This window comes from Seriola aureovittata, chromosome 19, assembly GCF_021018895.1.
Source record: "Seriola aureovittata isolate HTS-2021-v1 ecotype China chromosome 19, ASM2101889v1, whole genome shotgun sequence".
NCBI classification, from domain to species: domain Eukaryota; kingdom Metazoa; phylum Chordata; class Actinopteri; order Carangiformes; family Carangidae; genus Seriola; species Seriola aureovittata.
This window is the reverse complement of record NC_079382.1, coordinates 7,623,357-7,650,000: the sequence shown is the minus strand read 5'-3', so window position 1 is coordinate 7,650,000 and position 26,644 is coordinate 7,623,357. Positions and strand designations below refer to the sequence as shown.

The 26,644-nt window shown below is 42.4% G+C and overlaps 3 protein-coding genes across 3 annotated transcripts in view; all 3 read right to left on the bottom strand.

The window, feature by feature from the left end:
- The window catches only part of lamp5 (lysosomal associated membrane protein family member 5), a 6,158-nt gene extending 3,757 nt beyond the window's left edge, over positions 1-2,401 (bottom strand). Inside the window, exons 1-3 of the mRNA XM_056405076.1 lie at positions 1,898-2,401; positions 1,120-1,298; positions 424-555 (exon numbers count right to left, since the gene is read on the bottom strand). Of these exons, the coding sequence (XP_056261051.1) occupies positions 424-555; positions 1,120-1,298; positions 1,898-1,958 (372 nt within the window). The 5' untranslated portion in view covers positions 1,959-2,401. The remainder of the gene's footprint in view (positions 1-423; positions 556-1,119; positions 1,299-1,897) is intronic.
- A 149-nt stretch (positions 2,402-2,550) lies between these two features.
- On the bottom strand, positions 2,551-5,733 carry LOC130187445 (uncharacterized). Its single transcript, XM_056405074.1, has one exon. It carries the CDS (start codon positions 5,192-5,194, stop codon positions 3,614-3,616), a length of 1,581 nt encoding a protein of 526 aa, XP_056261049.1. The 5' UTR covers positions 5,195-5,733; the 3' UTR covers positions 2,551-3,613.
- Positions 5,734-5,834: 101 nt separating this feature from the next.
- LOC130187448 (1-phosphatidylinositol 4,5-bisphosphate phosphodiesterase beta-4-like) overlaps positions 5,835-26,644 on the bottom strand; it is a 64,438-nt gene continuing 43,628 nt past the window's right edge. The window contains exons 10-39 of the mRNA XM_056405077.1: positions 26,491-26,572; positions 26,282-26,382; positions 25,753-25,810; positions 24,646-24,754; positions 24,026-24,236; positions 23,783-23,876; positions 23,501-23,580; positions 23,252-23,336; positions 23,070-23,160; positions 22,868-22,963; positions 22,362-22,507; positions 21,803-21,889; positions 21,536-21,680; positions 21,152-21,236; positions 20,409-20,533; positions 19,102-19,153; positions 18,451-18,553; positions 17,825-17,989; positions 15,993-16,197; positions 14,554-14,642; positions 14,215-14,371; positions 14,075-14,124; positions 13,643-13,708; positions 12,617-12,732; positions 11,790-11,865; positions 11,466-11,641; positions 11,155-11,256; positions 10,991-11,048; positions 10,257-10,343; positions 5,835-8,756 (exon numbers count right to left, since the gene is read on the bottom strand). Of these exons, the coding sequence (XP_056261052.1) occupies positions 8,688-8,756; positions 10,257-10,343; positions 10,991-11,048; positions 11,155-11,256; positions 11,466-11,641; positions 11,790-11,865; positions 12,617-12,732; positions 13,643-13,708; positions 14,075-14,124; positions 14,215-14,371; positions 14,554-14,642; positions 15,993-16,197; positions 17,825-17,989; positions 18,451-18,553; positions 19,102-19,153; positions 20,409-20,533; positions 21,152-21,236; positions 21,536-21,680; positions 21,803-21,889; positions 22,362-22,507; positions 22,868-22,963; positions 23,070-23,160; positions 23,252-23,336; positions 23,501-23,580; positions 23,783-23,876; positions 24,026-24,236; positions 24,646-24,754; positions 25,753-25,810; positions 26,282-26,382; positions 26,491-26,572 (3,166 nt within the window). The 3' untranslated portion in view covers positions 5,835-8,687. The remainder of the gene's footprint in view (positions 8,757-10,256; positions 10,344-10,990; positions 11,049-11,154; positions 11,257-11,465; positions 11,642-11,789; positions 11,866-12,616; positions 12,733-13,642; positions 13,709-14,074; positions 14,125-14,214; positions 14,372-14,553; positions 14,643-15,992; positions 16,198-17,824; positions 17,990-18,450; positions 18,554-19,101; positions 19,154-20,408; positions 20,534-21,151; positions 21,237-21,535; positions 21,681-21,802; positions 21,890-22,361; positions 22,508-22,867; positions 22,964-23,069; positions 23,161-23,251; positions 23,337-23,500; positions 23,581-23,782; positions 23,877-24,025; positions 24,237-24,645; positions 24,755-25,752; positions 25,811-26,281; positions 26,383-26,490; positions 26,573-26,644) is intronic.

The following is a 26,644-nucleotide window of genomic DNA, read 5'->3' as shown; positions in this document are numbered from 1 at the left end:
CCAGCGTACGTCAAATTAGATTTCCATTGACTGTTGAAACTTTTTTTTAATGCAATATATTCTTCTGATGAGTGAAGTCATTCATTTAACTAAAATATCTGCACATTATTTAGGAACTGCCACTGGAGTACAAAGACCATACTTCCGCTGGTAAGATTGGTGAATAGCGTGTAATTCAAGGAAGAAGTTTTAAGCATAAATTCTAAACAGAAGGCATCTTACAAACTAATTTTGAGTTCCTCAAAAAAAAAAGAGAGAGAAGGATTCGAAGGGATTATATTTGTGAAAATGTACATTTTTGTGATGACTGGCGATGTGGTGGCGTCTTGATATTTCCAGGAGATGATTCCGACCTTTTTTGTTATTGCATATGATGATACAGTATAGACATTATATCGGTTTCCTCTGGCTTTTCTCGCCCACCTTTGAAAAGTAGATGCGGAGAACGTAGGCGTTGTTCTTCCAGGATATGTGGATCTCTGACTCCGTGCTCCCACATTTCCCCTCGATTTCTGCACCACGGGGCAGAGTGAAAGACGCTTGCTCGGTGATCAGCTGAAAAAAGACACAAGAGGCACGTGGCAGACAGGGACAGATTACGGACTGAAATGTCACTGGAAGGAGTTTTTAGCATTTGGTTTCCATTTTACGCACGAACTTATAAAGCAACCAAGTATTTAAAAAATACTCATTATGTGAATGAGTTGTTCTTGCAAACAGAAACAAATGAAAGTCATTGTAGCTAGTGATTATTAAAGTTTGATATTGAAAAACATTTTCCTTTTCTTCGCGTCGTCAGCATTTTACGCACGACTATACACTACAAAAACAGTTTCCAAAATCCAGTTCGAATGTAATATGTGATGTAATATGTTCTAATGTAATATAAAATTAATTCCCTTATTAATAAGAACGAAAACGGTCAATTTGAATAAATGTCAAAATATTGTGCATGTAAAACATTTTTCAAGCGCTGCAACCGCCGTTACGCGCAATGGATAAACCTTTAACGTCTGTAACACAAAGCAACATTTTACGCATGTTACATGCTTGAATCAACCTCTGCGTTTCCTTTTTAAAGCATCCACATGTATTAAAATGCATGGGGGGATTCCTTACGTCTATCCCGTTGAGCGCAAGCACGTCATATGGCACGAGGAATTTCACGGCGAACTCCACCATCAGGCATGTTGTGCCATTCTCCCGGACCGCGAAGATGGCTTTGTCCGGGTTGTTGGAGAGACCAGACAGGTTCTCCCCTTCCTGCTCCGCCAGCACCACGGACAGCAGCAGCACACCTGGTAACCAAATGGAACAGAATAGAATATTGAAAGGTTGGAAGTGGGGATGCGTTATGTCTAGGTGGTAACAGATGAGGCACACACGTTCACGCAAACACATCAAAACATGCAGAATCAGCATAAACGGCGGCGTAATGGGCTCTGATTTTAGCTGAAGGCCCCCCACATCTGATCACTGGCATATCACCTCTGTTTCCTCACGGCAAAGTCAAAACCAGGTTAAAACACAGGAGACTGAAATCTGCAGTATCAGGGGAGCAACAGCACGCCACTGGCTGCAGTCTAAACAACGTCAGGAAGTGATGAACTGCAAGTCTGATCGTTTTTGGCCGGATTTTATATTGAGGGATTATTAATGTTAGAACGAAATAAGAGGTGAATCATTACAACCCATTGAAAGACAAGCACACGCACACACACACACACACACACACACACACACACACACACACACACATACATACACACATACACTGTCATGCTTCAACACGCGCAGTAGGTGCACACGCAGTGAGGAGTCACGACACACACACACACACACACACAACACACACACACACACACACACACACACACACACACACACACACACATACCAAAAACACTGAGCAGCAGAAGTCGGGCGCTCTCCGTGGTGCTGAAACCGAGTCGTCCCATCTCTCTCAGCTTCCCCAGCGCTGAAAAAAGGGGCTAATTGAATGGGCAGCCTGTGCTGAAACCACGAAAAGAAAAGAGTGAAAGAAAGAGACGGAGAGGGGAGGCGGGAGAGAAAGGAAAAAGAGAGAGAGAGGAGGGATGCCTCTACTCAGCGCTCAGAAGTCACGCTCAGATCATCGTGAATGCAGCAAAAATGTCTCCAGGTTGGACGTGAGATCCGGTTTGCACTGCAGAATCAGCCAGCACCGAGGAGTTCTGGCTGCCCAAACCGACCTCCCTCGCCAAGGTTGACAGGTTTTAACCCAGTGACAGCCGCAAGACTGAGCTCCCTCTACACATTATTAACGTCAGGAGAAATGGTCCGTCTTGAAAGAAAAAGTCCGTCAAATAAAATGTCTCCTGCGAGGAAGGACTCGGCATGCAGTCTGTTATTCCCGCAATGCTGTAGTCTCCATCTCTGTGGTAGCAGCTGTAGGATGGGCTGAAATGATGTATGTCTGGAGGGAAACGCCGACAACACCCCCTCCCTCCCTCACTGAAACTCCACTTCAGCACGGTTGCAGCTGAGAGTGGGTGAGAATCAGAGCTGCAAAAATCCACTTAGACTTAAAATCCTCTTTTAATTTTACCATTCGATGAGGCGAGATTTCATTGCATTTACTGACACGACCAAACTGTTATTTGGAAGAAAGATATTTATTGTGTCGAGATATTGAGAAACGTTTCAGAAGTTATGACATAAGTGACCCTGCACTGGAACTATTAGGGCGTAATTTCCCTCTTGCTTTATGAAACGTAATCTTGAGACTAATTACCCGAACATAAACAATAATTTCTCTCTGTGTGAGTCCATGAGCTCACATATAAACCGAAATCAGTTATCAGAACAAAAACGACGTGCAAAGCCTTTTAAAAACGAACTGTAAACACCGTAAACGGTAATGGTCTCTGAATGCCTCCCGTTCTCTCACACAGTCACCCCAACACAGCATGTTCATTTCGGATACTGAGATTTTATTCACTGCACCAACCATTAACATCAGTACCTGGAGATGGCAGATCCCCTGACATAAATCTGAACTGCTGTGCTGAAAGATACAGAGACGTATGAAAGACAACACAAGTAAATGCTGTATGATTTATGATTTATTGCACATCGCCCCTCCACCTTCGATGCAACCCCCACCTACTCCAAAAGGAGTGGCAAATGCTGCTAAACACATTTGCTGAAGCTAGAAGTAAGACATTGCGTTTCACTCTAGCTGCAGTATCCAGCTAGCAGCTGCTGGGATTCACACACATGGTTTATGCTGATCATTTTTTTTCTACCTGCTGTTTCCAGTTAAGTTGTAGTTAAAAGCCGTTGACTTCGTTTTTACTCCCTTTGTCCGATCGGGTAGAAATGGCAGAAACTTTTGCAGGTCACCATGTTGTTAAAAAGTGAGGACAACATTAGACATCGACGCTGTCTGGACAAGGCATTTGAGTTTTGAAGGTCAGTGAGGATCAGGAGGTCAGGGATTGAATTTAGAAAAGTTGCGTGATTGAATGTAACAGATTATATATTTGATGGAACCAGGTCTAACAGAGTAACCACGTTGCTGCCTTGAGATTAGTGCCGGATAAGTACAAACACTTTTTACGCACTGTGGCTTCTAAGAGTTTGGCACTCTGAAATGAAAGTCAAACTCGCACTTTACGGAGCTGATGCTGTCGATGCTGGGTTTACTGCCGACCTGGGGATGCTTTATGCTTTGGGGGAAAGTTTCTGATCGCGGAATCCGCCCTGAAGTCAACACTGGATCCAGGTCCTTCACGTCCTTTTTAAATTCCGGGGAGGTAAATCGGCGTAAGAGCTTGTTACTAAACACTGAGAAAGTCGTGGTTGAGGCGGCGGCGGCCGGCGCGGTAAACTGCTGTGGTTCAGCTTTGCAGGGAGACGCTTCGCGCCTTCTCACGGTTCTGGATTTAAGCAAAGGCACCAGTGTGCGCTCCGGAGGTGTGGGGCTGAGGATACTGGTAGGCAGACTACATCTTTTCTGGTAATAGCTGTCGTGAAATCTGCGAACACCGAAGTCTAACATTTTCGATTTTTCTGTTCCCAATTCACTCTCACTTTTGTTGGCTAGGATGGGAGTCAGTAATATTCCCAGGGTGGAGGTCGCGCTTGGTTTGGGCGTGTTTCTGCTGGGCCGAGGTGAGAAGAAAATTGATTTTTGAGGCTCACAGATCTGTATAAGCGGGGGGAGATGATCCTCAATGGCGGTCGGCCTTTCCCCGGTTTTACGATGCTTGCAGTTGGGAGAATGGTCGGAATGGGTTTTATGGGTCAGGATTCCAGAGAAGTTTAGCTCCTGAGGAGGCGAGGAGGAGCTGTCATTCTCTCTTTCAAACTCCTCTATTGAGTCCATCGATGGTAATTTACTCTGCCTAATCGGAGGTCTTGGCTGCCATGTACAATTTTGAACCAATAGGCAATCTGCACGATTGCAGGTTTGGAGGACCCCGAATTTGTTCATTAAATGTCCAACTTTCCTCTCAAACTTGTCATTCACTTCGCCACATCTCAGACTAAGTCGCGGCTGAGTGAGTGCGCCACCTTCAGACTCACGGCCCTTCTTGGAGCTGTTAGTGAGCGCAAAGATGCACTCTGTGTGGCCGAGAAACTTTGCCACTCCGACAGCAGAGTTGCCAACTTTATTCTGCCTGTCTATCTGAAGACCCAGCCTCTTGAAAGCTCTCACTAAAAACTCGACAACGGGGGAGTGACCTGCTACTGCGGCGTACATCAGGGCAGTGTTGCCCCAGCAGTCCACAATCTCCGGGTCTGCGTTGCTTCGGACCAGGATCTTCACAGCATCCAGGTAGCCTTTCTCACAGGCGTAACTGATGGCGGTGCGCCCGTTGCCGTCTTGACAGTTGACACTGGCCCCTCTCTGCAGCAGAAGCTCTACAAACTTGCACCGAGTCTGGCCGTCAGGCAGCAAGACAGACGAGATGAGGGGCGTCTGTGCGCCCTCTGTTATGGAGTCCACGATTTCCCCATCCAGCGCGTCCAGAACAAACCTTGCCAGGTGGACTTTATCCTTGGACATCGCCTCCAGGAGGATCTTGGTGCCCGTTTGCTCGTCAGACTTCCCGGAAGCTTTGAGCATGATTCTTAAATGGTTCAAAAACTTATTTGGAGCAGGCTTGGAAACCTCTCCACTCAACGAGTGCGGACAAAACAAACCCATCAGCGCTGTTATATAGTGAAGGGGAAGCCACGGAGTTGCCCGGCAACGCAAACATAATTAGCGTGCTTTGTCCGTCTTTCTAATGGAAATACTTGGCTTATAATGACAAAAGCTTCAGCGCTGGAGCCGCCTGCGTTCAAGAGCGGGTCTGGGATATGAATCCATCTCGCACTTGTTGAATGCGATTAGACAGCGGTGGTCATTGTTTGATAAATAAGTGTGTGGGTGGTGTATGTACGCACGCTGCGCACTCCCGCTCTAGACAATATTAAAACTGGCCTACACACAGTGCGACTCCACTTGAGACATTTTCAAAGCACTGACCAGATGTCAGATGGAAGAGACCGAGGAGACAAGCATCCATGTTGGAATTTTCAATGAGTCAAAGAAAAGAAAATTTCTTAAATGGTGGTGCTGTTGAAGTACAAAACCCCACGAGCTTTATTTAAATATTCCTGCCTCCTCAAAATAGCACTTTCATTTTTTTTATTTTTATTTATTTTTATATTCAGTTAATAGGGTTATCTCTTGGTTTCCGTCCAACTAAATAAACAGACTAGTCAAACGCTAAGATTGTGTTCTGACATACAAGAAAATGACTCACAATTAGCCTACAAGAAAACACAAATGAGCCACAGGGTTATGTCCCATTTTACACCTGGATTTATTGGTACACATACTATAAAACAGTATTAAAGGAGCTGGATAACAACGGTATTTTCATTGCTATAAGTTCAACAATACAATATAAATACAAAAACGCGCACAGAATGGTTTGTTGACAAGCTACAGTTAAAATAGAAAACAGAGGAGATACAGTAGAAACCGAGGAACTCAAATCGGTGACGTTGCTCTGCAAAAATAATCTGCTTTTTTTGACAAACTAGAGCCAAAGGTTACATGTAATCACACAACATAAACATTCAACTAGTGCAAAAAAGCCTCTAACAAACATAATAACCTTAAACTACACATTATATCTAATATATATAATATATATATTGATTTATTTATATATATATATATCTTCATATAAATAACCCCTTAATTTGGCATTTTATCATTCATAAAATAATTTAAACGTCCTAACAGACACTGTGTGGCACATTTGAAAGCGATGGAATAAAATTTAAAAGCACTTTTTACTCGTTTATCTCTGCACTAGATATGTGGTGAGAGTTTTATACTGTGTTGTGTGGTGCAGTAAGGGCAGACTGGAAAACAGAAACAAAAACAAACAAGAAATCCCAGTGGTTGATAAATGTCTTTCCCCAATTTCCAGCAGACCCACTCTATCCCGGAGCCCTTGAATGACGGAACACAATTGGTCAAAAAGTAAAATTAAACTACATACATTCCAGTATATACAAGAACATCCCGTTTACCCTCTAAGTGAATTACAGCAGAATAAAACAACAGGAAAAAATCTTATAAAGGCCAAAATACCTAGAGGTGCGTTATCCTCATATTTATGTGTGTTTCATATCATATCTTGACTTTTTGTCATTTTGCTTGATCTTTGTCGGTGGTACGCCATGCAGTGTCAGTGCCTGGCATCATCATATGTGCACAATACTACAGTACCCATGGGATTACTTTATAGTACTTCTCCATCACATTTCTCTCTCTGCAGTAGTTTTTTTGTACAGCAGTATCAACTGCGCTGATAACAGTAATGCTTCCTTAAACCTTCTGTATAACTGCTACATTTAAGGGGAACCATTTTGGGACATAGAGGGATACAGGCCTAGTCTGAAATCCCCAGTGTGGACAGTGTGTGGCAGCCATGTCACAGGCTTCGTTACAAATCTGTTATAATTATTGTGTCTGATGTCCCCCGGCCCGAAAGGCGAGCAGGGGGACGATGAGGATTACTAGCTGAAGTTGCTAAGGTGCAGTCAAGAAGCTATTAAGGGAGCACTTCATTTCAACAACGCCTTAATGAGTGGGAAACTGACAAGACGAAATGGCGTTGACTTCTGTCGGCCAAAGTTCTTGTCTGACGGTGAAAGGCCGGTCAATTAAAAGAATTATTACAGCAGAATTAACGTGCTGCCAAGAATGGATTCATTTACAGCTTTGGCTTGATTCTCAGTTTAAGTGCAAAACCCCTTAATGCAAAGGACCATCGTAATTCTACTTAACCTTGTACTTACTAGTAGATGTCCAGTTCATTATATTGTCATCTTTTCAACTAGGTGTTGTAACTACTAATGACATTGCCTCAGTTTGGAGCAATAACTTCAAAAAACATGTCTTGTTTACTATTTTGAGGGAATCATGTGTTTGTTCATCTTTTTTTCTTGCATAGTATACATGATTTTGAGCCACAAATGATGAGTATAGAATGTTGTATTAAAGAGTTTTGCAGTTGTAAACTTGTGAAAATTGACTATAAGCAGATTTTAAAAAATAGAAATGCCTACAGTATGTCATTTTAAGGGGAAGATATTACACCATCTCTTGGGTTGGGTATAGCCTAATGATTAAAACTACATTTGACAGGAATCGGCCACGATAAAGTGAGCAGTATCCCCTGTTCCCTTCACAGTCTTCTGACTCAACTTTATAATAAGCCTTTTTATACTCATCTGTAACATTGTTGAACAACAAAAAAAGTCAATAATACCTCTTTTGTGAAGTCAAACAACTTGCATTGTAGGATTAGGCGACACTGGGGGTTTGCTTCTCCTTCATACAGTGATTTTTTTTAAAAATACATTCTTACTGAAATACAGAAAACTAGTAGTTCTAGTAGTGCACTGCTACATTTTCCACATTGTTATGATGGCCTATTACATACAAAGTGCTCAGGACAGGACTGGTGTGTAGCGTACAGTGTATTTCACAAAGTTTATTCATTTGTGCTGAAATGACAAATCTTATACATATTCTTCTCCCCTCATCCACGCTGTCTCAGGAGCTGTTAATTGGGTACCGATTTAAAAAATAAAAAATAAAAACAAGTCAAAAAGGGAACGGATGTCCACTTCATCCGACCCATGAGTGAACGTGTTTGCGTGTGTGTGTGTGTGTGTCCCCACCAATAGCTGCAGCTGTGTTGCCCGTAGATCACAGAGAACAGTGAGGGTGATAGAAAATTTAGATCTACATGCAATGGAGGAGGGGATGCGTCTGACTCTGTTGCTTCATCTCCGAGGTAACATTTCCTTACTCGATAAGTGGTTAAACCCCCTGTCAAACAGTGATAAGCACCAATGGCTCAGTGGTGTAAAGTTAGTGGGTGGGGTAAGGGTTTAGAGGACAGGGTGAGCAGGTGAATGAACAGAAGAAAAAAAAGAGGTGAAGAGAGCTACTGTGTGTTTGTGTGTGAGCATGACAGAAGTACAGAGACGGTGATGTAGGCAGGGTTTTTCGTCTCTGGGTTGTTGAGGGCTAACTGTGGTGGAGTGTTTCTGCACTTGTGTGTGTGCGTGTGTGTGTGTGTGTGTGTGCATGTATACGTGTGGGCGTGTGTCTCAGTCTCAGTCGCTCACACCACCGTGGCAGGTCTGCGGTCCATCTCCTCCTCCAGCTTCACCATCTGCTGCATGTCCTTGGCCTTTGAGGGGACAAAAATACATTAAGAAAACACACAGCCATGGAAAGTAGCCTTCACACTAAATGCCCACCTCTAACATGTGCAGAGGATCCACTTTTTGTCTTTTGTTACCAATTTCAATATCTGCAAGTTTGATCTGAAGCTGTAAGTTCTTAATGTTATATTGCTCATCAGTTGATCAGAGAGCGACACTTCTGTTTCTACCTCAGCAATAATCCCTTCTGATGGGTGCCAACAACTGCATACTTTTGCAGGTAACATAAACCAAATGCTTGGATGGGGTGACATGTAACGGTTGCCACAAAACGTCCGTGCTGAGACACCGTCACATACTATGAAAGCAAATGATTATGAGCTGGAGTGAAAGCACAGTGGAGCAGGTTGTGAGCTGGCTCTTTTTCGTAGTAATAGATGGTGAGTCATGGTGATAAATGACTCAAGCTGCTAGTTGGCAGTGCTGACACCCTGAGAGCTGCAGACTAAAGATGTGGGAATGGGATTTCATAATACAAATGGAAATGAATCACTTTTTTTTTTTTTAAATCTTGAAATCTATTCAAAGACAGGTCTGTCGCATGCCACTTCCCTGCTTTACTCAGTGGTGATTCAGTTCAAGACTGCTCATTACAGTAGGAATTTAAAAAGGCAGAAAAAAATACAGATTTTAAGAGGCTCAGCAGAAAAGTGAGGTGACGAAAAAATAAGTAACATGACTGAGATGTAGAAGGTAAAGAGATGGAAGGAAACATGATTATCAAGTGATGCACTGACAGAAGCGGTATCAGAGGTAGAGTTGAGTGAGATGGAGATGCCTACCTTGAACCTCTTTGTTTGCATGGTGTGATTTCAAAAGCTGTGCCAGGAGAAGCAAATCATATTAAAAACAAATGACTATGTGTATCAAGTAAAACATGAATAGGTAACAGAGTGTGACAGATGACAAAATAAAAGGCAAAGATGGAAACATGAGACATTTATATGCAAGGGTAAACTATACTTTAATTTCTAGTATTTGTAATGTACACTATAAAGTGTAGGGTAGAGAGACACGGTTTATTCAACTGAGTGTGCGAAGCGATGCTTCTATAAGAAGAAAAGTGCAACAGTAAGAGTTTGTCTCTCGAGTCCCTTAAAACAGTTCTGATGCCAGCCTTGTGGAACATTTCCTGTAAAACTAATTACAGTACATCACAAATGATACAAACTGGAGCCATTGTCTAGGGGAGAAATCAGTTGCAGTAGTCCCCAGCCACGAGTTACATGTATACTTAAAGAGCCGGTGGAGCAGGAAGGTCCATAAACAGGAACACTGTTTTGTGAAGGAAATTGGTCTGATAAATGCTGAGGTTAGACATGTCAGCAGTTCAGATGAAGAACAGCTGTCAATTAATGGCAAGTTGGATGGCTGACCAGTTAACTTCAGCCATTTCTCCTAAAATCTACAGTATATTGGTCGTGAAATTCTGACTGCGAGGTTCATTCTTTTATTCAGTGTTGTACCTGCTCATTGAACTTCTCCAGTTTCTCCAACTGTTCTCTCTGGTTTTTCTGTAGCTGCTCCATCTCCTTCTGATGCTTCATAGCCAGCTGCAGATACAACAGGCACAAGGGCAATACATTTTGACCATTTAGCTCCTGTTTAGACTCATAAATAAATAGTAACTTTTAACAATGAGTTTCAATCCATGATTAAAAGGCCATCAAAGATCACTGAGAGCAGTGGTTCAGGGTTGATTTGATGTGAACTGTGAGTGTTTTCTTTAAACTTTGGGTGAAACAAATTGTGATAACCAAAATGTTTTAGTTTATTATTCAACAGCAAAATCAAAGAAGGCAATTTTTGTTACTGTGTTCAATCATGCTTTGATTAAGAGAGCAAAGCATGTTAATGTTGTTAATATACAACATGTTAATAAAGAAAAAACAGAGATTTTATTCAGAGATGTTTTCTGTTATGATGAAGCGGCAAATGTGCGGTCTTCTTCTTGACCAGACATTTATTATCTTTATTTATTTATTATATCTATTATCTATCTATTACCTTTAGAAAATAAATGTTTCATTGTATTTACACTGTAAAACTGAACTACTGAAGTACCAACACACATCCAAACATTTATATGTAGCAGTATACATGCGGTACCTGTGCAAGGACTAAATAGGGAGAATTCCTGGTGTATTATTTAGCTAAATATAAAAAAAAAAAAAAAAGAAGTGAATTATAAACAACTCACCCTCTTCCTTTCATCCAGGAACTTCTTGGTGTTGCTACTGTTTAACTCTCGCACTCTCCTAAAGAACAAAAAGACAGGACCATGGTGTTACAAGTGCCGCAGAAAAGTTACGAGAGAATGTCTACATGATAACCGATGGATGCAGTACACTGTAGGTGACCCACCTCTCTCTCTCTGCCTTGTTTTTGATGGTCTTGTCCTGGCTGATGGCTTTACTGTTTTCCATGGACATCTTGGCCTGGTTGGCACGCATCTCTTTGCTTTGCCTGAAATTGTGGGGGAAAAAAAGCCACGTTTACTGTGAGGAAACTTATGCAGAACGTATGTAGAACAACAGTAATACTTGTAGCTGCAAGCAACGGCTAGGGAAATGACGCTTCAGTTTAGCAATGAAACCACAGGGTTGATGTCCCTCTGGGTTTGATCGCCTTCATTGAATGGGTGTTATGCATTCATCTGTGTGTGAACCTCTCACCGTTCATGGATGAGTTTGAGCTGCATGGTCTGCTGCTCCTGGACGGTGGCCAGGAGTTTCTTGAGGTGTTCGCACTGCTGTGTGACGTGGCTGTCCTTCATCTCCTGCTCCTCGCTGCCGTGACTGCTGCTCAGTTCTGACCACTCTTTAGTGTGTTGTGCTGTGATGTCCTTTACCTGCGCGCACACACACACACACACACACACACACACACACACAACATGTACACAGTCGGTTATCCACAGCTGAGGCACTTGTCATCCTCATCGCAAATAACTGTGGAAAGGATGTGGGTTTTGGGATGCGAAGCCATTGCAGTCTTACCTTGGCTTTGTGATCAGTGACTAGTGTTTGGATCTTATCTTCTGTCTCCTTCTTCAGCTCTTGGCAGTTGTTTTCCCTGTAAGGATAGCAAATACATATAAAAGACAAATAACATGCAAGTCAAATCTAGAATTAAGTATTGATACTAGAATGTACGTTCTTGTTCTTTTCCTCTGTGCTCTCTCTTGCTCTCTCTTGCTCTCGCTCTCTCTCTAAAACCCAACCGGTTGAGGCAGATGGCCGCCCACCCTGAGTCCTGTTCTGCTCGAGGTTACTGCCTCTTAAAAAGAAGATTTTCCTGGCCACTGTTGTGCTTGCTCTTGGTGGGAATTGTTGGGTCTCTGTAAATATTATTATAAAGAGAAAGTCTAGACCTGCTCTGTTTGGAAAGTGAATGTTGTGAATTGGTGCTATACAAATAAAAACTGACTTGACTAAAGTGTTTTCATCTCAAAAGAGGGATGTCAATCGGGAAAAATCAAGTTTTTAAGAGACCCGTGTTATTGATCACAGACTAAATACCCTTCCAGTTAGCCAAAAGCTAGTGTATAAGTTGCATCCTCATAATTTTGTGGTCAAAAACAAATACATACATAAAATGTAGATCAAACAAAAGTTTCTCCATGTTATCAGAGTTAGCTACTTTAAATGCAGTTCTCACCGTTTAGCTCCGTCACTGAGCAGACTGGTATCCATCGACCTCTACATTGCAAACCCGGGCTATGCAGTGCCATAATGTCAGAACATTGTATTCTTCATTTTTTCCCCCCTAATTTGGTTTTCACAGAACGTTGAGCATGTTTGTTTTTATTTTTTGTCCCACTTACCCACGTTTCTTGATGGCTTTCTCTAGTAGTTTCTCCAGGGTTGTCCTCTCCTTATCATGCAGAGACACTATCTTCTCCACCTGGGTGCAGTGAGTTTTCTGCATTATATTTTGATCCTATTGAAAAAAGAAAGCATGCATCATTCAAGTATTTATTTATACTGTGGAGGTGCAGTTTCGACCTGTATTGATCTCCTCCATGAGCAGAGAAGCATCAGAATAATATAAAGCAGATTCTGAAATCAAAACAAAAGTATTTCAGTGTAATATTTGTGCAGCTGTGATGCTTCTGAGAGGCAATTCTACATTTGTCCTTAATCAGTCTATGGTTAGGCCAAAAATATGATTTAGGTTAAGGTTCTGGAGCTAAAAATGTTTTTAATCATACTATAATCATTACTTCCAAAAGTTTTTTTTTTTTAAATTTCACATTTCTCTTGCAGTGGTGGTTATTTCCTTGTTGTGGTGGTGCACCACATCAAAATGAATACAGAGCTGTTATTATTCTGAAAACATTCATATGTTGTTGTCCACATCGAGTAATGAGCCAACAGTCATCTTTGTTCAGTCAACAGATGGGTCTAGATGGTACATATTATACATGTGTTACGCAATTGGACTTAATACTGTGATAATTAATCAGCCACTATAAATGAGCCAGCACCCACCGTGATCTCTACGGTGAGCTCTGGTCAAAGGAAAAGAAACTTTTGCAAGTCTAATTTCTTATAAAACATTAAAATTAATTATGTGGATGCATCTATCTGTGTTTGTAATGGACAGATGGTGTGCTTGTCTTTGTGTGTGTGTGTGTGTGTGTGTGTGTGTGTTGTGTGTGTGTGTGGTGTGTGTGTGTGTGTGTGCGCGCGCGTGAACACAGCGATGAAGCGATGGTCAGTGGAAGATGAAAGGTGGAAGCGGCCCCCTGGCTCTGTTTCTGTCCCTCTGAGCATCAATAACCGCCCAGAATAAGCAGGAGCCTCTTTGCATTTTCAACAGACAGGTCTGCATTAAATCAATCACCCACCTTTAAGTGTTTCTTCTTTAAAGCGCTGAGCTCCTTCTGTTGTTTTTTAATCAGTTTAAGGTACGTCTGCAGTGGGAGAGAGGCAAATTTAGTTATCTTGCACAGGTCATGCAGAGAAGAGCCTTTGAACACACCAGACAGGGTCAATATAATGGCTGGGTATAGGCATTTTATGGTAGCACGTATACAGCACACTATTTTCTTCTGGGGCTGAACAATCAAATTATTATCCAAATTACAGGAGGGTAATTATAGTAGTATAGTTATAGTACAGCCATGATAAAATCCATTTCTTGGATTACCTTTTTGAACCATATATTACTCTATTATTACTAATACATTTTTCCTTATTCTTCCGCATTTAATACATCTCTACAGACTAAACTGCAGGGGCTGTGTTATGAGTTTAGAGTCAGGAGTTGGGATACCGACCTTCATTTGTTTTAAGTCATCAATGCTGACATTAGGCACGAGTGCAGTGTCTGTAACAGCAGAGGAAAAAGAAATTTAACTCTGTGTACATACTGTACAAATGTATGTGTTTAATATGTATGATTTAGGTCAGTATATACCCTTCTTGGTTTCTGCTGTGTTATTCTGTGCGGAGTTGGAGGTCTGGGCCATGTCTGAGCTGGCCTGTGGTGTCACACTGGCCTTCACAGTGTCTCCTTTGCCCTTTCCCTTCTTGTCGTTCTTTGAGCTTCCACTGGGAACGTCTGCTATGTCATTCTACAACAGGGAGAGGATGGCTTTAAGTGTAAAGTGATGACGTTCTTAATTGTATGAGAGCGTGAGAGTTTTACCCTGTCAATCAGAAATAATTATTCAAAATACTACGGAATAAGCATTTCGATTAACCCAATATGAGGCTTCAGGTGTGTGTGTGTGTGTGTGTGTTTGTTGTCGTATACCGTGTCAATCCCCAGGGCCTTCATCTGGTCGGCTCTCTTCTCTGCTATGGTCAAGAACTTCTTTGGGTCCGATAGAGCATCCACAATTGCTGAAACACACACAATGATTAGTTAGTATACCAAAGCGAAAAGAAAAGATGAACTGATAAACTTGGTGGGTTGAAGGATTGTGCTTTGCCAAATGTATTCTGAGTAAATGTTCAAGTAACCCTTAAGACAGACTACAAATGACTTTTATTCCAAGTTTACCAAAACGAAGGTTAGAGGTTAAATGTTAAACGGTAAAGAGAAATCTCTGAAGTGGTTAAAACAATATTTCTTTTTGAACACAGTGACTAATTTGCAATAAGAAAGGTGGTACACAAAGTGTGTAAGATTCATGTCGTCTTCAGCTCACAGAGATGCACAGTACCACAAAATTTATCCTCCTCTTGCATGATGCCTCATTATGCTGAGAAAGGAAGCTAGTCAAGACAGGGCTAGGATCTTAGTTGTTTAAATAACACCGCCTCTTAAGGAAAGGATTTTATTTTGAACTCCAAGTACAATGCTACATGTCTGGTAGGGAAGCGATTCTGGCACCATATCTTACAGAAGTAAGCTAATGGTTACAGTAATGGCTCCTCAGTGCAAGCCCCTTGGCTTTATTTAATGACAACTCCAATTGTCCTGCTCATTTGTATGCTGCTGCCTCTTTTAAACCGTCTTACTGCAGATTCACTGCCATCATCATTTGCATCACCATGCCATTACTCTGAATGTTCAAACCAACCCAATGCAAAAGAGTGAGCGGGGAGAGGGAACTGCATCGCTTTCCTTTTTTCTCTCCTCTCCCTACAGGCTGAACTGAGGCAGTAAAACCAAGTATGTCAGTGTGAAACAAAGCTGTAATTCTGCATTTACACAATGAAGAACATCAGGCAATACAGTTGTGTAAGTAAGTAAGTTTTGTAATTGATGTGTGTGTGTGTGTGTGTGTGTGTGTGTGTGTGTGTGTGTGTGTGTGTGTGTGTTTGTGTGTGTGTGTGTGTGTGTGTGTTCCTGTTTCCCTCACCTCCGAATCCGTCTGGCACGTAGGTCTTGAGGATGATTTGGCAGAAGATGGTGGGCAACGATAGGGGCTTGTTGCCCTCATTCCTCAGCGAGATGTGACGGTAGCCAGCCTGCAGGCCGTCCAGAGGCAGGATGCGCTGGCCAATCAGCTTGTTGTTGTCGTCGTAGACTGCGATGCGCAGTACTGCCAGATCCGGTAAGATCACCTAGGACGGGTGGATGAAGTGAAAAGCAGGGAGTGTGGGAGGGGGAAAGAACGAGAATTTTGAAAAAAGAAAAGAAGAGGTAAGGAACGGGTGTGGAGGGGGGTGTGTGTGTGTGTGTGTGTGGTGTGTGTGTGTGTGTGTTTGTGTGTGTGTGTGTGTGTGTGTTCCTGTTTCCCTCACCTCCGAATCCGTCTGGCACGTAGGTCTTGAGGATGATTTGGCAGAAGATGGTGGGCAACGATAGGGGCTTGTTGCCCTCATTCCTCAGCGAGATGTGACGGTAGCCAGCCTGCAGGCCGTCCAGAGGCAGGATGCGCTGGCCAATCAGCTTGTTGTTGTCGTCGTAGACTGCGATGCGCAGTACTGCCAGATCCGGTAAGATCACCTAGGACGGGTGGATGAAGTGAAAAGCAGGGAGTGTGGGAGGGGGAAAGAACGAGAATTTTGAAAAAAGAAAAGAAGAGGTAAGGAACGGGTGTGGAGGGGGGTGGGTGTGTGTGTGTGTGTGTGTGTGTGTGGGGGGGGGCAAAAAAGGAAAAAAAAGTGTGACTTAAAATAAAAGTCATAGTTATGAGTCGGTCCCTGTGGAACTCATTCTGGTGTGAAAATAGGTAAGTGACAAATACTGCCATTGCAGTAAAATTGTCTCTTTTAAGCTAAAGTGAAAGAGCATCATTAAAGGCGAAGGTCAAGGCTGTATCTGCAGGGAACACTGTCAGAGGATGGTCACAGTACAGATACAGGGAACAGGCATGATAGCGGAGCAACACACACCATATCTAGGACTGAAAAGACCATTTTCCATCGCTAGTACATACCCAGGGAACGGAGGATATCTTGTATATATGTATGTGTGTATGTAACTTGTGTCTGAACTTATGTGTGCACACCCTTGGAAAAAAAAAAAAAAAGAGAGGGAGCGAGAGTCTTAACTGGCCTTGTGTGTGGAGATAAGCGAACGGCGAGAGGAGGATGATTAATACGCAGACGAAGGGGAAGGTAAGAGATAAGGCCGAAGAATACTCACATGAGATGAATGGGTGGAAGCACTGCTTGTGTGTTTACCTGCGCAAACTTGGCCTTGCCCATGTACTGTGTGTGAGTGCTGCTAGTGTGTGTTGCTTGCTCTGACTCATCTTGACAGCACTATGTATGCATGCATGCAAAAGGTGTGGCAGCATTTCAGGGTGTTTGTGTCTGTGTGTGTGTAGATGTGAGGAAGGAGTCTTGCCAGCAGCTCTGTTTGTGATGCCCCTCTTCGATAGCACTGTGTAAGTTTGTGTGTGTGTGTGTGTGTGTGTGTGTGTGTGTGTTAGTGTGTGTGTGTGTGTGCGCGAGCAGAGCAGCACTGCGGCAGGCTGTGATTGATGGTGTGTGTTAGAAAGCTGGAGTCACAGTCATGGCTGAGAGACTCCTCATTCTGCTGAGAGCAGCACTATTGTGTGCACACGCGCACACACACGCACGCACACACTTTTTTGTCTTTTGCTCTCTTCATCTCCCATCTCTCTCCCTTTCTTTCTGTTCCTCCACCTCTAATTGTTTGTTTTTCTGTTTGTTTCTGTTGTTCCTTTCTTCGTGCTGTCCTTTCTTCCTCTGTGAGCTAAAACACAAGTAAACCTAGATGCCTCTTTCTTCCTACTCTCTCACTCTTTTGGTTTGTGACACTTGCAACACTTTGAGTATCCCAAATCACTCCCTCACTTTGTTCCTTTGTTGAATAGACATTTCTAGATTTTTAACTACCAATCTTTACTCTTGTTTAGTTCTGCCACATTATTTGTCTTTTTCTACCCTCTCTTTTCCATCATCACTGAGACCTTTTTTTCCAAACTAAATCAATGGCTGGCCTGCATTCCTTTCCTCCTACTGTTCAAATATTACAGCTCTCATCACAGTGCAGACAGCATTTGAAAATGTGCAGCACATTTGTTTTAACTCACTGTATCCATTATCTTCACTCTTAGCCCCTCACCCGGTTCACCCAACCCCTCTCCTGCCCTTCTCGCTACCTTTCTGAAGACGAAAGGCTCCTCGTTGTAGGCGGGGTTCAGCCCGTTGTTCATCACCATACGTGTCCGAAACTCCTTCCGGATGGTGTCCGTCGGCAGCCCGTACATGTCGACTTCAACGTATGTGCCAATTTTCTTATCTGACAGGAACTGTCCAGAGAACACCTGAAGTAAACAGAAATGCATCAGTATTTATATTTTTGAATGATAGGATTTTACAGGAATAATATTTCAAAAATAATTATTCACTGACATTGGATCATATTCTTGATGCAGTAGGTATGAGTTGTAGTCAACACCATCTGCATCTTTGGAGTAACCAAAATTGAAGTATAATGTAATAATTACTTCAGTGTTTAATAAGACAAGAACTTTGTTGACAGTAAATATAAAAGTAAAAGGAAGAGGAAACAGCAAGAAAAGATAACTAACTGGCTCCCTGGAATAGTGCACCATGTTGTGAGATAACCAAGCCTTCAAACTATGCCTAAATATGACAGTATATCTACCTTTATGGAGAAGTTTTATGTTAAAATACTGTAATTTTCTTTTTTCTTTTTAGTATTTAACTTTTTCTTTTTTTTTTTTTCGTTTTTCTTGTTGTCTGAAGTGTCAGATGTCCTCACCTGTACGCTGCAGGTTGCAGCAATGACACCATCCACTGGTGTCTCTGAGAAAGGGTCAAACATCCTGTCTGACCGTCGCATGAAGTCGGGCTTCAGCAGGTACCTAACGCACACGCAATAGGAGATGAATGAAGGGAAATGCGCACACAGCAGAATCAATCTACCGTTAAGATCAAGAGAACACTGATGTTCTGATGTAACATAGGGTCTGTGATGCTCTCTAATGATCTATCGGGAATAAGGAGGCACTAAGGCTTTGTGTGTGGGAGTTTGATGGGCCCCTGGTTAACACACAGAGTGGCATTAGTAATGATGGGTGTCTGCAAAAGCCCTGATCTCCCCACATATGAGATTTCCAGCATTAGCAGTTAAATCTCTGCCCTCAGGGACAGTATTAGAGTCAAGGGACAAAGACGACGATAGAGAGAGGAAGAGATAGATGACTGCGGAGAGCCTCAGAGGCAAGTGAAGAGGAGCTTGCTTCTCCAAAGCACTCACTGGCTCTCGGGGTAGACAGTAGCTACGGTCGCCGCTGGCAACCACTAATGAGATGTGACAAGCTTTAATTGATGAGTTTCAGAGAGGGGCGGAGAAAGGAGGGATGGGATGGATGGGAATGAGCTCAGGACAGGAGTGAGCAGCTTTTCTCACCCGCAGGAACCGTTGTACTCATACTTTCCCTGATTCAATTGCATGGCCAGGTCTGAGAGAGAGAGGGAGAGAGAGAGAGGGAGAAAGAGAGAGAGAATAATAACAGATATCAGGTTCTCACATTACATCACAAAAAACATCAAGTCTTCAACAAAACAATTAACAATTCACTTCATTTGCATCCGTTTCTGTGGCACATTTTGCTGAAAGAAATGGAGGATTTTATGTTTCCTTTAACATCTGTTTTTCTTCCCTCTAACCATTCATCTCTCCATCACTGAAGCTCCACCTCTTGCGTGGGCCCCCCGCCTCCAACTTTGCACATGCTATGCTCCCAGCAAGCCATATGGTCTGAACCCTCTCGCCTCTGGCCATGGGGCAACAGCTGTTTTACAACAGGCATCACTGTATAGGTGTGTATGTGGCTGTGACAGTTTATGAAGTACACGTGTGTGTGCGTGCGTGCGTGCGTGTGTTTGCGCATGTTTTTCAAAGAGACTAAGTGAAAAACAGTGGGTGAGTGGAGTAGGAGATGAGTGTGTATGTGTGTATGCTCATGCATGCATAACCTGATGCTGCAAAATGACATGCAAACTACTCGCAGAGACTAAGAAGTCATTGTGTTATGTCTCCACAGGCAAGGAGTGTGTATGCTTATGTAAGACAATGATTCTGTATGTAGTGGACATAGTTTTTGTAAAGCAAACACCGTGGGAGAAATACCCCTTTCCCCAAAACAAAATTCTGCACCCCAACTACATACACACTCAAATAAACACTTCTTTTTAACTAAATAAAAGACCCAGTAGAAATCTGTGGATTATCTAGGCTAGCTGGGACATTGTCTCTGGATTAATATGATGCTGTTGAGTATTTCATATGCAATTTTTTTTTTCATTCACCCTCATGCATTGGAGTGGTGGCAGAAGCTTCAGACACATATCAGAAAAAGGGAAAATGCTTTTTTTTTTTTTTTTTTTTTTTATAATTTAGGTGAAATGAACTGGATCTTCATAAAGTCAAAATGTTCTTGCTGTTTTATATTTGGATGTGTACATTTGCAAGGTGGTTGGGTAGTGAGGGTTTTTGATTAGTGTGTCCATGTTCATCCAGATTACACATGCATACTATAAGAAGCTTATGATGTGTGAATATGTGAGGTCAGAAGTTCACTGAATGCTACGCTTTCTTAGATGAAAAGGTTGACTGACTGCTTGCATTTGTATGTGTTTGTATTACTGTATGTGATGTGCTTCTATGTGCATGAGTGTGTGAGGTCAGAGGTCCCATGTTGCATGTTGTGGTACCTGGGGTCTGGAAGTTGAGTGAGACCATCTGGCAGCCTGCGTTCCAGAAGATCTGAGGCATGTAATTACTGGACTCCACCCGCCCCCCTTTGGGGTAGATACGGCTCATCTGACGCTTGTTGTAGCTGCGCTGACGCTCAGGAAATTTAAAAAAAAAGAAAGAGGGAGACCATGTGTGTTACAGCACATGTGTGTATGGATTGGAGTGTGTGCGTGCATCTGACAGACTGCAGGACTATTTTTAGTGTGAACAGCTTGGGTCAAGCAGTCCCATTGGAGAGGGAGGGAGGGAGGCAAGTGTATGTGTGTATGAGTGTCAGGCCAAGTCTAAAGGCACATTGGCCTCTAGAGACCTCCAGTTCTTTTCCAGCAGCTGAGTGGAAATAAATATGGCTGAAAAACATCAGCTCTGACCTGCCACTCAGCTCTCATTTCAGGTGTGGAAAATTTAAATGTGCTCAGTGAATAACAGTGGAAATCTCAGTAGTGGTGATCATAACGAAACATCCAAATTAAAGCATTTTGTTCAGTTTTTAGTATAGTAGCAGAAAGCTGAATGGACGCCTTCAATTCAAGTCACCTTGGATTTTTCATTATCATCAAAAGATTTTCTGAAGCACAGAGGTAATGTAACACATACTACAACAGTGTGACCACTATACCATATATTTTTCTAGCTTTTAAGTCCCTTTTAGAGAAATTCTATGTATCAGAGAAAAGCAGTGCAACAGTTCAAAGGATACTTGACAAACTCTATGGCATTAGTCTTCAGATAACCCAGGCCGACAGACTCGTTAAAGGATGACATGTTATGGTGGATGTTCCTTTCTGGGAGACAGAGAAAAATCATGAACAGCACTGAATTGAACTGGATTTGTTTGGCATTAACATTTTGATTGTAGAGTGTTCATGCAACAAATGAAAACCTGCAAAGACAAAGAATTTTGCTTTTATCCAGTGCAAAACAGAATAAAACTATACAAATATTCAGAATAAAATGACAGTGTTCTCAGTCCTAAATGATTGTATTCATTCATATTATGTATTCATGAACAATATGCTTACATAATCATTGAAGAGGCAAATTAAAAAGTTGCAAAACAAACAAGGAGGAAGTCAAAGCTCACCCTCTGCCACATCAAAGCTCTGGAACTTGACAGGCTGTGCGTAGTTGACCATGGCTGAGAGATACGGGTGGATGTTGGTGGTGGCTCCTACATAGGTGTACTGAGCTATCAGGGCCTCTTCAGAGTCTTCTGCCACATCCCCACCCTGCACAGGGGCACATATACAAATCCTTATGTCTCAACCCAGACATGATGTTAGTTCTTTTTAAGTATTAGATTGTGTGATGGAGTGAGTGAAAGACAGAGTGGGGGCTGATGGGTGCTTGCCTTCTTGTTATTGTCTTGGTCAGATGCTTCAGAGATATCTGTGGCATCTGTCGCTTCAGAAATCTCTGTCACTTCATCATCAGGCACCTGGAAACACAGCAAAATAAAAACGCATCCAACCAAACGTTCGCTCTCAATATCATTTCTGTGCTTCATTCCCAGTTGATGTATCATCAATTCATAATGACATTTCTGACTTTATATGTATAGGCTGATCTATCTCCAATCAGAGACATCCTTACAGCTTGTATGATGTTGTATGTAAGGGATTTAATTTTGGGAAGGGTTCTTGTGAGGTTTTCAGTGACTTTTCGATTTTGGTTTCATTGTCTTTTTTGTTGAAGTGGGTACTTCAGCATGGGAGGCCAGATAACTGCAGGTAAAGATGCTACTCTTCTACTTTCCCATTGACTTCAACAACATTTATAGTGCTGTAGCCATTTCTAAATCGCATTGCCCAGTGATCTAATGCAAGTCTAAGACACTATATCCATAGTGGTATCAGATAGTTAAGTTTGGTATTTTCAGATGCCAGTCAGTCATCAGTGTGCCAACCCACCTTCTTGATACTGTTGCTGCGCTCTTCTTCTTTGCTCATGCTGACAGTGTTACTCTGGGAAACACTGTTGGCGTCTTTCTCACTGGTTGCCTCTGACAGACTGGGGGCCTCTGAATTCAAATCCTTATCCTCTGCCTCTTTTTCTCCTAAACACACAAAGAAATGAATACTGGAGCACATATTTTCATTATTTGATACATTCAGCTGTGACTAAGCAATCTTACTTTACAGTATGCATTTGATACCACTTTTTCAAAATCTTTTGTTTATTCTGTAACACTGATCTTTATAAAATCTAATTAAAAGCCATTAAAATTAGTGTTTACCAATCATTTTCCTAAGAAACACGATTTTCTAAAAGGTTTTTAATATGGCATCATGTTGCATATCTGTCAGCCTGAAACGTCTCCTCCATTGTACCCATGCAACTATAACCTGTGGCTCCTGATGCACTCAGTTTGTCTTACAATTGACCATTTCACATACATCCACACAAACAGACTGACCGTTCTCTGTGTCTTCTTCATTCTCCTCTCCCATGATGATGGCAGAGGTGTTGGTCTCTCCTGCCTCCATGTGTTTCTTAAAGGCCTCTAGCTGCTCTGTATTACATACAAAGACACTCATGTTACAACACGAGATAAGGGTGAAACAAAGTGATAATGACCTAGATATCTGACACATCAGTAGGATGAGCTGTGTACGTACTCTGTTCCACTTCAGGTTTCAAACGTTTGTTTTTGATGAGGATTTTACGTTTGAGGTCATTTGGAGAGGGTAAGGGGCGCGCTGCTTCAATCTGGCAAAGAGAACACAGTCATACACTTAAATATGGACCACCATCATCCTGTCGTAATAAAATCACTGTAGATCAAAAGAGAAGTATTCACCGGATAGTTCTCCAGAGGCTGTTTGAGGAGGAGGTCGCCAAAGATCTCCTCACAATATTTGGCCATCTTGTACTGCTGTGGTTTACTGGTGACACACACACACACGCACACGCACACACGCACACAAACACACACACACACTGAATTGTGTCAATGTGCTGTATACCTATAAAGCATTACTGCAAATAATCACAAAAGCTAAATCATTATGTATTAACACACTTTGGTTATTGCTGATTGCACATCTACCTGCAATGATTTTCAAAGGACAAAATAACAGGGTAGTCTGAAGTGACGAACGCCGTCTCCTTGATGGCTTGGATAACATCCTGGTGGAAGAGGAGCAGAAGAGAAGAAGAATTTGAGAGAAGAACAAAATAATAGAATGAAGAGGCATGAAGTCATGATAGATGAAGTATCACGCTCTCAACACTAAGGGGCAGGCACACATTATGAAGGAACAGTGAGGCTCCTAGAAACAGACTGTGCGTGTGTGTGCGTGTGTGTGCGTGTGTGTGTGTGTTCGTTCACCTTAAACAGGATGTCTGTGCACATGGCCTTGCCATGAGTGATGATGGGCTCCTGGTCCTCTCCTTTCCCGTCCCAGCAGTCCAGCTCCACACATCTGAGAGGATGGACATAATGTAGATGGATAATTAAGAGCAGCTTGATCTTATCCACATACTGTTTACATAAATACAGTGGGTTGTGCAGGTGTCTACACCTTCACATGTGTATTCAACCATCTTCAGAGAGCATGACACAGTTGTGTACCTGCATCCAGACAGTAGAACTTGGCGGTACATTTCTACTGAGGACTTCCCTCCAAACTGTCGGCCTGTCAGATAAGTGTTGTGGGAAGAGCTGATGAAGTAGTGGGCTAGTGGCTGGTCCATTTCCTGGTACAGCTCCAGCCGGTCTAAGAAAACTGGAGCATTTTCATCTGACATCAGGTACCGGCAGAACCCATCACTGGACATTTGACCTAGGTAAAAGGAGACAAGTTAGTTTTTTTTTTTGATTATTTGACCAGACTTTTTGGTGGGCAGCTCATGCTAATTATAAAGATGATAAAATGATTATATGATGAAGTAATAATTAGTCTATACTGCAGTATATAGAAGTTTCAGGCCATAGGATATCAGATCTCATTGCTGTGTGGGTGCTGTTTTGGGTCGAAAGTACAAAGCACAACCAGTAACTGTGTCTTTGTCAATTCGTGATAATAGGAACAATAAGGAAGAGCATGAAAATAATTGTAACCACCTATTTCAGCAGAGAACGATGCCAATGATCTGATGTGACATACTGCAGCTTCAAAGTTACACAGCTAGATGGCAGCACAGCCTAAAATATCTTTCTGTCTCCTCCTTCCCTCCATGCATCTCTTTTACCTTTCTTCTTCAGCCCTTCATCTCGCTCGTATTTCTCGATGATCTGCATGGCTCTCTTAGGGTCGTAGAATGGGAAGAGAATCTCATTTAACCTTGGGTCACGCTGGTTCTGTAGAGCAACACATGCACACGCACACGCACGCACAATCATCCACAAAAAACACAGTTATTTCCAAACACAAACTGGATCTACAAAAAAGACCCATCTTGCACTGACACAGAGGACAGGGGTCAGTTTAATGCAACTTGAGACAAAGTACTAACAGCGCTCATTTCCAAATCTGTAATTTCCTTGTTTGGACTAATATGAATTTTCTTAATCTAGTTATTCTTAATCAGTATAGTTGTTTATAGCTTACTTATTGTGGTCTTAAATAGAAAGCACTTACGTCTAAACAGGATGTAATGAACACAATTTCACTGTGAAATATTCACAAGAAACTGAGCCACACTAAAAGGTGCAGTGATTAAATGTTTGCGTAAAAGTAGGGGAGCCATACGTGTCGGAGGGGTTCAAGGCAGCTCAACATTAGCAAAACAACAGTATCAAAACATCATTATAACGCCACTGCCCACTCAGTAAACCAGGTGGGAATTAATCTAACCAAAGCTGTGGCTCTATGGGAGGGGCCAGAGTGTGATGCATTGGACTGGGCACGAAGCAGCACACATGCGACTCGACTGCACAGCAGAGGGACCAGGCAGGTATTCAGCCACAGAAGGCACGGCCACAGAACGCAGACACAGACAGCAGGAAACAAGATGAGCCAAGCAGGAAGCAACAGGATGGAAATCTCTGCCCTCCCGTTGCCATGGCAACACCAATCAGACACAGGGAGGCAAGCCGCGGTAGGGAGAATACAGGGAATGGGATGAGGGTGGGCATGCAGAATAGGGCAGCTGGTTGAAGTTGCCCTTGCAGACTGACTGGAAGTTAAATATTTTGTCTGTCTCATTAATGGAGTTTTAATGAGGGTCAGCTGATGTGCAGTCCGGGCTGGAGGGCAACTTTCACCCAGAGCAGGATGGGGCAAAGCAGGGGAGTTGCGGAGAGGGGCACGGGCAAGCCAAATACACAGAGAAGTTAATGAATGATAAAGAGCTTACTTCATTCAGAAAGCTGACTAACTGGTCTACAGTTAAATAATCAGTTTTGTTCCCATTGCTGCAAAGGAATTAATTAGAAAAAAAAAAGAAAGAAAAACAAAATGTTAGGCTTCTTAAAATAGACACTCTCACAGTCATTCACACAGTCAGTTAAAATTAGAAAGCAGTCTTTAAAGAGGATCATTCTTAAACGTTACACTTTTAGTAACAACATGTTAATCTTCACTTTTTTTTTTTTAAATGTTGTCATTAGGTTGAACATAATTAATGAACTGTGGAAGCAGGTTAGGCTGTCCAGACATAGTTAGTGCAGCAGGCGCAGAAACATTTGTCCTGATTATTTCCAACAAGATGCAGTAGCTCACACTTGGGGGATCATTTTAACAGTGGATATCGTTGTTCTATTTAAGCCCCAGGTAACATGGGCACAGTGCAACGCAAGGGCACCACTGTAAGTTGTTTATTTTAGGTACAAAATTAGTGAACATTACAACCACAAAAATTAGTGCAGAGTAAAAAGGAGACTCACATTTTCTTGAACAGTTCCTCTATGTCTGTGCGAGGGCAGATTTTCTGTGTGAGCGCGTAGAAAATGTCGTAGGTGAAATCTGATGGTTCAATCTCATCGTTCTGGGGATGATAAACAAGTCTGCCATGTGTTAACATAGGACAGGTTAAACAGTCACAATCAGCATAGATCCATTTGACCACTACAGTGCACAGTCAGTGTTGTCTGACCTTTCCACTAGGAAGGCCCAGATCCTTCAGAGCCTGAAAAATCCCCTTCTCCGTCTTCCCTGATGCAAATGTCCGTGTAATGCTACAAGAGAGAAGGAGGAGAAAAAGGCGGAACAGCTGAAGAGTAAGATGAGTGAATGGCATCAGAATAGAA